Source organism: Pholis gunnellus, assembly GCF_910591455.1.
Source record: "Pholis gunnellus genome assembly, chromosome: 10".
Classification (NCBI taxonomy): domain Eukaryota; kingdom Metazoa; phylum Chordata; class Actinopteri; order Perciformes; family Pholidae; genus Pholis; species Pholis gunnellus.
Genome location: NC_136537.1, coordinates 5249120 through 5261057, shown reverse-complemented (window position 1 = coordinate 5261057; position 11938 = coordinate 5249120). Strand labels below are relative to the sequence as shown.

At 43.1% G+C, this 11938-nt stretch overlaps 1 protein-coding gene across 1 annotated transcript; it reads right to left on the bottom strand.

Annotated features, from left to right (window-relative positions):
• Positions 1-770: 770 nt before the first annotated feature.
• LOC306702151 (protein NLRC3-like) lies at positions 771-11602 on the bottom strand. The gene is made up of 11 exons (XM_079167689.1): positions 11471-11602; positions 8953-9593; positions 8755-8877; positions 8310-8426; positions 7360-7438; positions 6982-7210; positions 5023-6826; positions 4754-4927; positions 4442-4615; positions 3482-3528; positions 771-3342 (listed from the first exon to the last, which is right to left on the bottom strand). Exons 2-11 carry the CDS (start codon positions 9054-9056, stop codon positions 2789-2791), a joined length of 3405 nt encoding a protein of 1134 aa, XP_079023815.1. The 5' UTR covers positions 9057-9593; positions 11471-11602; the 3' UTR covers positions 771-2788.
• Positions 11603-11938: the final 336 nt, after the last annotated feature.

Below are 11938 nucleotides of genomic sequence, written 5' to 3'. Positions count from 1 at the left end.
CAATTCTAAATCTGTCAGACTATGGAAGCCCTTGACCTCAATTATGTGTGTTCCAACATTATTAAGTTGCTTTATAGTGGGAGCAGTGTAGCAGTAGACAAAACAGCAGTTAAAGAAGTAGCAGAAGTAGTCCTTAGATAGTGACACTGGGATTTTCTGTCTGCAAATTTGCTGATTTTTTAAAAAGAGGATAAAGCTGTTTTGGGTGTTGTTCGGAGACGCGGTGTCAACTTTCACTCGGAAAGCGGATACTAGTTGTTCTTGCTGGCTAACCTTAGCGCTGATTCCTGTTATTGTCTTTTTAACACCTGCTTTGTGCCGTTGTCAAGTTCTTTGTAAATTGAAATTTTAAAATTCTAAATGGGCATAAAGATGCTGAATATTTGGGGCAAGATGTCAGCATCAATATCAGTCTGTAAATATACATTTTGCATGTTTTCACAGATAATGGAAGCTTGAAGCTTGATATAATACAGAAGGCTAAGACCTCATTTATAAGTTTCCAAAGTTGTAGTTTTACTTAATTAATGCCCACAGCACAATTTTTATAAATTTAATTTTAGATATAGTCAACACAACCTTTTGACTCATCCTCCTTGCCATCACGACTCCGTGGGAGGCTACCATTAGTCAACCCTTTCCATTTCATGTTGAAGTATTTTTGCAAAATTTTCAACATTTCCTTTTAGTTCTTCTACGATAACTATAGTCACATCCCACAGAGCAGTCCAGATTAAAGAAAGACATGGGCACACCGGAGATTTGGTTTTATTTGGACTTTTTTTACACAGTTTTTCCCCAGTATAATGTATTATTTTTAATATTCACCTCTTACTTACTACAAGACACCATAATAAGGTCCCAATGAGCCCTATTATATGTTAAATAAGGCTAAAACTACACTTTGCATTGTTTGATCTGTTACATGGTGCCACCAAAAGATAACTGTCATTTACATTTTGAACCATGCAGCTTCTGAAAAGTCCTCTCCCTGAATTACTTACTGACATATGTGAAGGCCCTGCCTCTAACAGCAGTCGTGGCAGATTACCTGATGCAGAGCACCTGGTCCTGGAGCTCCTATGAAAGCCCTGCTCCAGTGGTGCTCTGCCCCGGCTTCTCTCCTGCGTATGTGGAGTGATCCCTGCCAGTGGCTGCCAGGTTATATTTTGGTTCTGGTCTTCTTCGGTTTCGCTGACAACACCCCACACTTCATCACACACACATTCACGTTTACATTACTGATGTTACTGACTGATACACTTCACAAAGGTAATTACTTATTTATTTAGTTGAAATAAATACTTTACCATCAACCCTTGTGTTCTTTCTGTATTTGTCATAGCCTAGGAGCCGGGTTATGACACATACAACAGTCTTAGACTAGAGCAGGATTGCATGCTGTGTGATGACTTAGTCTCGCGCAATACCAGGTCTGGCCACATTGTCTGCAAAATGAGTTGAAATAATAATTACCATTGACTTTATTTTTCTTATCAAATTATGTCCCCGACGTCTCCTGCTACAGACCATAATATGAGAATATACAGAGTTTCACTGAGCATTCCACATCCCCGACATCAATCACTGCTGTAGCAGTCTTATGCCAATTTGCGCTGCTGGTCTCGCCAGGGACCATTTGTGTTCATTCGCGTGAATCGCGCTGAGAGGGGGTGTGGCTTATCGCCCTGAAAGCCAATTTGCGGAGGAGTCATTGTGATATCAGAGACAAACTCTCAGGAAGTCTTTCACATGAGACACATTTCTGTCTCTGTTCCAGTGTGGACACATTTACACAAGTACATTGATGTACTTGTACTTCTCATCTCCATGTTGTACTACTTGATACTTGTACTCCACTACATCCCAGAGGTACATGTTGTACTCTTTACTGCAGTATGAGCTGACGCTAACTGTAATACTGTCAGAAGTGGAAGATGAAGTGACTTTCCTGAAAAGGCTGGAAGAAGAAATGCTTCGTATTAATATCAGAGGAATGAAGTGCTTTGCTCAACACGTTGGAACCAAAGAAACTTCAATGAGGACATACCTATCAACACCTAATGAGCTGAGAGAGAGAGATGTTGCTGCCTTCAGGAGCTATGGATACTCTAAATAAATATGTAAATAATTACAGGTGAAAACCTTATATACATTGTAAGAATCCATGGGATTCAGTGGATATTGATCATACATCGTTAAAGCTTTGCTTGCATTGCTGATATAACTTCTCTCTGCCTCCTCCTCATGCAGTCTGGAGAAAAAGACTTCACAGCTAAATATTGTGTTTTTTTACCACATCCCAGTTATCTGAGCATTCACAAACTCCAGACCCTCCAGATGATGAAGGTCTTCATCACCAAGAGAAGAATGTTTATCTGGATGCACCTGTTCAGCACAGGTTTGTGACTTCTGGAGAAATCAAGAGATTCACTTCATATATAGTATTGCTAATAACACATCTATGTTCATTTTGAGATAAGAGAGGGTTGATATATATTGAGACTTGCTCTCTCCGGGTACAAGGAATAGATGATGTTCTGTTTGGACACATAAGATGTACTACCTTCAAGAATGAAAGTAAGGTTGTTGAAGTTACATCACTCTGTTCAGAGTATTGTTTCATCAACCTCTAGCCATACTGGAAAGAGAACACTACAAACACCACCCTTAGGATAAACTCCTACCCACATTCTCCTAACTAACATCAGTTGTGTGTGATCCTGTACAGACTGAACTATCTGGTCAGCAGAGAGAAAGTTTCTCTAGCAGGAGGAGACTCTCCCTCCTACAGAGAACACAGAGACACTGAGGAACCAAAGCTGGACCAGAACCCAACCCCAGGATAAAGAGGTTCAGTGAATGTGGTGTTGAAGGTGTGGAGGTGGATCAGTGTGTCAGAGGAGATTCTGTAGAAGGACAGAGAGCCAGCAGGACAGTCCACATACACTGCTACTCTACAGGAGGAGGAGGAGGAGGAGGAGGTGGTGGTGGTGGTGATGGGTGTTTCTCTGTTATTGTGACAGACAGAGTAATCACCAACATCAGAGCACTCCAGACTCCAGGACTGATCGTTCTTTCCAAACACACAGTCTCCACTGCGTCCTCTCCTTCTGATTCCTCTGTAACTCATTGATATAGAAACTCCTCCTCCCCACTCAACCTCCCAGTAACAGCAACCAGTCAGACCAGTTCTACACAGCAGCTGAGGACAGTCGTCAAATCTGTCTGGATGATCAGGATATGACTGATCCTCATACACATATGTCACCTTCCTGTTGTTGTCAGACAGTTTGAGTTCTCTGTGTGCTGTGTTTGTGTCGAGTGTGAGTTCACAGGAATCTGATGGAGAGAACAAGGCACAATACAGCTGCAGTTATTAATCTATCATCTGTTTGATGATGACATCAGAGATGTGAATGAGTGATGTCACAGTTTGAAGATGCTTTATTTTCATGAATCAAATTCAAAGCACACTTACACTTCTTCAGACCTGGTCTGAGCCATCGGACTCCAGCAGGCTCCACCCTGAAAGGAGGAGGGGGGTCAGAGCAGCATGAAACATGGACATTACATTGCTCTCATACACAGAGCTTTGTTATTCATGTTCACATGGAGCACTTATTATTAATCAGCTCATATTATTTTACTTCACTGGAGCTTCTTCTGATTGGCCCATGACGACAGCTCATTATGTTCACTTCATCATGATATATTAATATCAGTATTATATTGACAATCATCCATTTCAGACTCAGTTTCCTCTACCAGTCAGTCAGTAAATCAAATGTTTAAACCTGCATCAATTGATTTCTTTGTCCACTTGTGGTTCAGTGAAAACAAGCTGTAAACACAACATCTGACATATTATCGGCTTATAAAGTAGTTGGGTCTAACCTGATATCAACCAGCTGCTTCCACATCCAGCAGTTACACATCAACATGATGATTCATCAGGAGTGTTTGTGTCACTTGATGAATGGAAGTACAATATTCTCTCTCGTTTAGCTCTGTTTTTGGTCTCCACCACCTCCTGAGGGAAATATCTGTCTCTTTAGCTGCTAAATGCTCCACTATGTTCACCAATTAGTCTCGAACTGAGTGTCTGCTTTTTGCTGCTGAGCAGGTAGTGAACAGTGGCTTCATCACAGCTTGTTGGAAGAAAACAGCGGCGGCTGGAAACATTGAGACTGAACCAAAGGAAATGTGCAGTTTCATCACCCTCCCTCCCTGTTTTGGCTCATCCTGGCTACTGTTCCATTTGTCTGTATTGATGGTTTGATGTGGGACACAATCGGTTTGATGAGTCTCTGGTAGTTTGAGGTCAGCTTGGTGTGTCAGGGTCATATTAACCAGGCTGACAGTGTGACAGAGAAAAAGTCTCCAGCTCTACCTCCTCTATCCGACTGATTAACTGTGGCTGCAGCAGGCCTCTTCATACCTGAGAGTTTCCAGTCTCCAGTGTGGATCCTCCAGTCCAGCAGACAGCAGCTTCACTCCTGAGTCTCCTGGATGATTGTAGCTCAGGTCCAGCTCTCTCGAATGGGAGGGGTTGGAGCTCAGAGCTGAGGCCAGAGAAGCACAGCCTTCCTCTGTGATCAGACAGCCTGACAGCCTGCAAACACACAAAACAACTCATATGTCTCATAATCTGAGGGAACTGTGAGGGCTGGAAGGTCACTGCAGTACTGAGGTTACAAATGTATCCATAGATGTAAATAAGGACATGAAGAGGACATTAATTATATCTGACCTGAGAGTTTCCAGTTCACAGTGTGGACTCTCCAGTCCAGCAGACAAAAGCTTCACTCCTGAATCCTGCAGGTTGTTGTTACTCAGGTCCAGCTCTCTCAGACTAGAGGACTGGGAGCTGAGAACTGAGGACAGAGCTTCACAGCTTCTCTCTGAGAGGTTACATTCACTCAGTCTGAAGAGACAATGATGAAGAAAAAAGAAAAAATAAGTAGAAAAGATAACAGTGTATTTAAGTTATGATATATGAATCTAACTCTCTGTACTTACAGAGCTTTGTTGGAGGCTTTGACCACTGGCAGCAGCCTCAGAAGAGCCTCCTCTGAAGCAGAGTATTTCTTCAGGTCAAACACATCCAGATCTTTTTCTGATGACAGTAAGATGAAGACCAGAGCTGACCACTGAGCAGGAGACAGTTTATCTGTGGAGAGACATCCTGAACTCAGGGACTGTTGGATCTCCTCCACTATAGAACGATCATTCAGTTCATTCAGACAGTGGAACAGATTGATGCTTTGCTCTGGAGACACATTCTCACTGATCTTCTCCTTGATGTACTGGACTGTTCTATGATTGGTCTTTGAGCTACTTCTTGCTTGTGTCAGCAGACCTCGTAGGAGAGTCTGATTGGTCTCCAGTGAAAGACCCAGGAGGAAGCGGAGGAACAAGTCCAGGTGTCCATTTGGACTCTGTAAGGCCTTGTCCACAGCACTCTGGTAGAGACGTTTGAGTTTAGTTTTGTCTCTAAAGACTTTAGACAACCCGGAGGTTGTTTGTTCTTCTGACAGCAGATTGACCCCAGAGTTGATGAAGGTCAGATGGGCATGAAGAGCAGCCAGAAACTCCTGAACACTCAGATGGACGAAGCAGAACACCTTGTCCTGGTACAGTCCTCTCTCCTCTCTAAAGATCTGTGTGAACACTCCTGAGAACACTGAGGCTGCTCTGATATCGATGCCACACTCTGTCAGGTCGGATTCATAGAAGATCAGGTTGCCTTTCTGCAGCTGATCAAAAGCCAGTTTTCCCAGCAACTCAGTCATCTTCCTGCTCTCTTGACTCCAGTGTGGATCTGTCTCAGCTCCTCCATCATACTTGATCTTCTTCACTTTTGACTGAACCACCAGGAAGTGGATGTACATCTCAGTCAGGGTCTTGGGCAGCTCTTCTCGCTCTCTGGTCTTCAACACATCCTCCAGAACTGTAGCAGTGATCCAGCAGAAGACTGGGATGTGGCACATGATGTGTAGGCTTCGTGAGGTCTTGATGTGGGAGATGATCCTAATGACCTGCTTCTCCTTTCTGAATCTCTTCCTGAAGTACTCCTCCTTCTGTGGGTCGGTGAACCCTCTGACCTCTGTCACCATGTCAACACACTCAGGAGGGATCTGATTGGCTGCTGCAGGTCGTGTGGTTATCCAGAGGCGAGCAGCGGGAAGCAGTTTCCCCCTGAAGAGGTTTGTCAGCAGCACATCCACTGAGGTGGACTCTGTAACATCAGTCAGGATCTCATTGTTGTGGAAGTCCAGAGGAAGTCGACACTCATCCAGACCGTCAAAGATGAACAGAACCAGGAACTCTTCAAACCTGTAGATTCCTGCTTCTTGAGTTTCACTGAAGAAGTGATGAACAAGTTCCACCAAGCTGTACTTTTTCTCTTTCAGCACATTCAGCTCTCTGAAAGTGAATGGAAATGTGAACTGTATGTCCTGGTTGTATTTGTCTTCAGCCCAGTCCAGAGTGAACTTCTGTGTTAAGACTGTTTTCCCAATGCCAGCCACTCCCTTTGTCATCACTGTTCTGATTGGTTCCTCTCTTCCAGGTGAGGCTTTAAAGATGTCTTCTTGTCTGATGGTTGTTTCTGGTCTGTGTGGTTTCCTGGATGCTTTTTCAATCTGTCTGACCTCATGTTCATCATTGACCTCTGCAGTCCCTCCCTCTGTGATGTAGAGCTCTGTGTAGATCTGATTCAGAAGGGTTGGGATTCCTGCTTTAGCGATCCCCTCAAACACACACTGGAACTTCTTCTTCAGGTTAGATTTGAGTTCACGCTGACAAACTGCAGCAAGAAGTCCTGAATGAACACACAGCAAAGAAGATCAATGAGACAAAGAACAGATTTAATTTCCTTAAAGAATGAGTCTATGAATATATTTTGATCCATCTCTTGAGACATTAGTAAATGTCCCATTTATCCAGCATGTTAAATATTTAGAGAAATCCTCTTACTGCTCTGCAGACAGTCAGCCAGCTCTTCCTGCTTCATTCTCCTCAGGAAGTGCAGTGTGATCTTCACAAATGCCTCTCTGCTGCTCCTCCTCTGCTCTTCATCCTCACCGTCCAACACCTCCTCATCTTCCCTCTGACTCTCTAAGCATTGTGGGTAATCTGAACTCACAACCTTCTGGATCTTCTTCAGCTCGTTCTTTATAAAAGTGACGATGTTCTCCTCCAGCAGCTGGAACAGAATATTCTATGAATGACACAAACTAAAACCATGGAACCAAACATCAGATCCATGTTGGACAGACTGACAATCCACTGATCTACAAAGTGCAGCATGGAGATGATTGTGAACAGAATAGATGTAAAAGTAGTTGTACAGACCATAAATATGGAGTCCAGGTGTGTTTGATGCTGCTGGGCAGACTGGCCACTGGGAACCTCTGAGCTCTCCTGGTCCTCTCTGTGGAGGAATCATGAAGAATCAGCTCATATTGTCTTTGTACCATTAACTAATTATTGTTAATGATTTTCAAACACAAATGCAACAATTAGTTAAAGATGTTTTGTTCTGTCATGGTTAATCATCATTAAAACCAGATGCTAAAAACTGTAAATGATGGACGATACATTTTTTATCTGTGTAACAGGTAGCCATCCATTTCATCTGTTTAAGTTGTTTTAATTATTTAATCTGGGTCATAAGAACGGCGTCCATCTTTGAAGTTAATCAGACCACCATTAGACCGATCACTCTTCATGGACACACAGCTGGGTACAGGAGACTTTTCTCTCTGCTGCTGTGAACTGATAGAAACACTGACATTACATCATGATCATCATTCAATCATGAAGAATCAGCTCACATTGTGTCTGTCCACACAGAAACAAACACAAGGTAAAGGCCCATGAAGTGATATCTGGATGTGGATCAGATGAGTCCCTGTAGTGATAAAGGTTTACTAGTCCTGCTGATCCCACTGAGAATCAACAGCTCAGTCTTTCAGCTCACTGTTTTCTTCACCAGTCAGTTTGGTCTAGTCCCAACAGCTCTCACCAAACCCTTCATGTAGCTCTCCCTCCCTCACTGTACACTGCTGAAGTGCCCTGGAGCAAGGCACCCAGAACCTCCAGCTGCTCCAGTGGAGCGTCTCAGTGTCAGACTGGTTGTACTGGGCAGCTCCCAGTGTGAATGTGTTTCAATGAAGAAGAGAGTTGGTGCTCAGAGAACTTCATCTGAGTCAGTAAAGGTTTAAAACCTGGAGATCTCACAACAGAGAGTCTGATAGAAACACATCTTCACTTTGTTTTCATCATCAGTTTCAAATCCTCACCTTTGATCAACAGAGTGGCGTCCATCTTTGAAGACTACAGGACGATGCATAGACCGGTCACTCTTCATGGAAACACAGCTGGGTTCAGGTTCAGGTCCAGGTTCTTCCAGCTTCCTCCTGATAGAAACACCAGATACATTCTGCACTGAGATGATTTAATAAACCTACTGTACTCAGTGTATTTGTATCCTGGTAGTTTTAGGAGACATTTAGTATGAAATCAATGTTTAATTTAGAAATGTTTCAATGTTGATGTTGAAGCTGTATTCAGTGCAGCAAAGGCAGGAAATGATGCAGTGAGGTGACCATAATGGTTGAAGAGTAATGCTGTCTAATCAGGATGAAGAGAGGAACCATGTGGTGTAAAAGAGTTTTACCTGAGTGACCTTCTGACTTCATCATCGTCATCGTCACTTTGTTTTCGTCATCAGTTTGAAAACCTCACCTTTGATCAACAGAGTGGCGTCCATCTTTGAAGACTACAGGACGATGCATAGACCGGTCACTCTTCATGGAAACACAGCTGGGTTCAGGTTCAGGTCCAGGACAGTCTGGTCCCTGATGAATCCTGGTCACATGTGTAGAAACAGAGTCAGTGAATGAAAGATTTTGAGTCATGGACAGTTAGAGATGGTCATCTCACCTCTGAGCTTTGGTCTGGCTGGTTTTAGAGGGAGGGACTCCCTCCTCTCTGTCCTCACACTGATTCATAAGAGAGTCCACACCTTCACACAAACACAACAACATTATTTCTCTTCATCATGACGAACACACACAGCTCGTTCACCTCAATACTAAATACACTCATGGGACAGTTTCCATGTTGTTGTCACGTTGAGCTGCAGAGTCATATCTAAGAAATGACGTTCACAATGCTCTTTAGTCTTTTGGCTTCTTTGAAGACGAGAGGAAGACTCTTCATTTGGCTTTTTATTGGCCTTTCTTTGGGGATGATGTCACTTTTCACTTCTATTTGACAGACTTTGAAAAGCTCTTCGTTTTAAATGTTTCTTTTTTTCCAAGTCTACTACATCCAGTCAGAGCATGAAGCAGCTAGTCCACTAATCCAAAATCAGTCATGTGACCTTGTTAGCTGCTGCTGAATTCACATCACTTTGTACCTTTATGTGTAGAGGAACCACTGAGAGCAGAGCTGAAAGCATCAGTCCAATCATTGATCAGCACTCATTTCTCCTTTACATCATTTCTCCTGTATCAGCTGCTTCTCTCTTTCCTATCAGTGTCAGCTGAATCCCGTTGGCTTCTTGTTGCTCACACTAAAGACTGAAATAAACAAACCTTTTGTTAATTGTGACTTCAGTTGTTTTTACAGTGAAAACTCAAAGCACACAAGGAAACATTCTTTCTCTGCTGCTCAGCTCCTCTTTAACTCAGAAAAGTCTGAAGAGAAAAGTTAAATAGAAAAAGTGTTTCAGACAGTTGAGTTAAGAAAACATCGACTACAACCTGCTGATTAATGTGCACACTTTGACATTTTTTTTTATAAAATGGTCAAAAATCTGGCAGCAGAAGTTCTCATTAAATTATAGTAAATACAGTGGGTACGGAAAGTATTCAGACCCCTTTAAATGTTTCACTCTTTGAACCAAGATTGAACTTCTTGGCATTAATTCTAAGTGGTATGTGTGGAGAAAACCAGGCACTGCTCATCACCTGCCCAATACAATCCCAACAGTGAAACATGGTGGTGGCAGCATCATGCTATGGGGGTGTTTTTCAGCTGCAGGGACAGGACGACTGGTCGCAATTGAAGGAAAGATGAATACAGCCAAGTACAGAGATATCCTGGAAGAAAACCTCTTCCAGAGTGCTCTGGACCTCAGACTGGGCCGAAGGTTCACCTTCCAACAAGACAATGACCCTAAGCACACAGCTAAAATAACAAAGGAGTGGCTTCGGAACAACTCTGTGACCATTCTTGACTGGCCCAGCCAGAGCCCTGACCTAAACCCAATTGAGCATCTCTGGAGAGACCTGAAAATGGCTGTCCACCAACGTTCACCATCCAACCTGACGGAACTGGAGAGGATCTGCAAGGAAGAATGGCAGAGGATCCCCAAATCCAGGTGTGAAAAACTTGTTTCATCATTCCCAAGAAGACTCATGGCTGTACTAGCTCAAAAGGGTGCTTCTACTCAATACTGAGCAAAGGGTCTGAATACTTATGACCATGTGACATTTCAGTTTTTCTTTTTTAATAAATTTGCAAAAATTTCCACATTTCAGTTTTTTTCTGTCAAGATGGGGTGCTGAGTGTACATTAATGAGAAATAAAATTAACTTTTTTGATTTTAGCAAATGGCTGCAATGAAACAAAGAGTGAAAATGTTAAAGGGGTCTGAATACTTTCCGTACCCACTGTATATTCTACTGCAATTAAATACCATTAAATACAGATATTAGCTGTAAATACACTGTAAAATTACAGAAAAACTCTAATACAAGTACATTTAGTTATTATTAGAAAACATGTAAAAGGTTTCATAGAATTATTAAATTTATCTCCAACATCTGTCGGTTAAAGTTGAGATTTCTGGAGATAAAACAAACTTCACTTTACCTTTTAAACCCTGTTAACAACATGTCAAAAGACGTCATTTTAAATGCTCATCCTATAAGTTTACAGTTTTTTACAAGTTAGAAAGAAAACATTTAAACCAGGGGTGTTAAACTCATTGTTGCTCTGGGGCCGCATCGGCATCATGGTTGCCCCCAAAGGGCCGGTTGTCGGCGGGGGGGGGGGGGGGGTGCTGCTGCTCCTTCGTCGTCGTCGTCGGCGGCGGGGGGGGGGGGGGGGGCTGCTGCTGCCACATACGCTGGTGGAGGTGTGTGCGCGCGGATCGGGGAGGAGCTCCGCCGTGCGCGATTTCCATTTTTTTTTTTTTTGCTGGTAGATTCGCGGGCCACATAAAATGACGTGGCGGGCCGGATCCGGCCCGCGGGCCGTATGTTTGACACCCCTGATTTAAACACTATCAATTGAAAAGCAGATGAAGAAATGAACATGAAGCTCTTTGGACCTGCTCACACAGGCAGCCATCTTGTTTCCCAGCTGACGTTTGTGTTTGAAAGCAGCTTTAAACAATCAGATGTTCACAACAATCAACGACGTCATTTCAACCAATCACAGCTCCACTTACTGAACTTTTAGCCATGAACTTCATCAGTGTGCAGCTCTCTTCTGTCCTCAGCAGGTCTGTGTAGAAAAGGAGCTTCGTGCTTCACTTCAACTTCAACTTCCATCAGACGAAGTGAAGTGACGCAGCTTATTATCCTTCATCAGAGAGAGGGTGTGACCTCACGTCACCATCAAAGTATGCAGTCTGACCGGTTGGACTGAGTCTCAGTTTGAGCTGCGTTCACAGGATCAAATGTCATTGTGAACAGAAACCTCCTCACAGCTCAAACAAGAGTCTTTCAGGATCAAACTCAGCATCTGTGGAAAAATCATTTCAACTTGTAAAGAGTTGCTTTGACAATAGACTGGTGTTGTTTAGGCCAGAGAGTTTAGAGGATCCATGCACGCCCCTCTTTGTCACCTTGTCTTCTTGTATATGTAGACTAGTAGGGAAAAGAGGATCAAGCAGAAACCTTTGCAGCAAATGTTG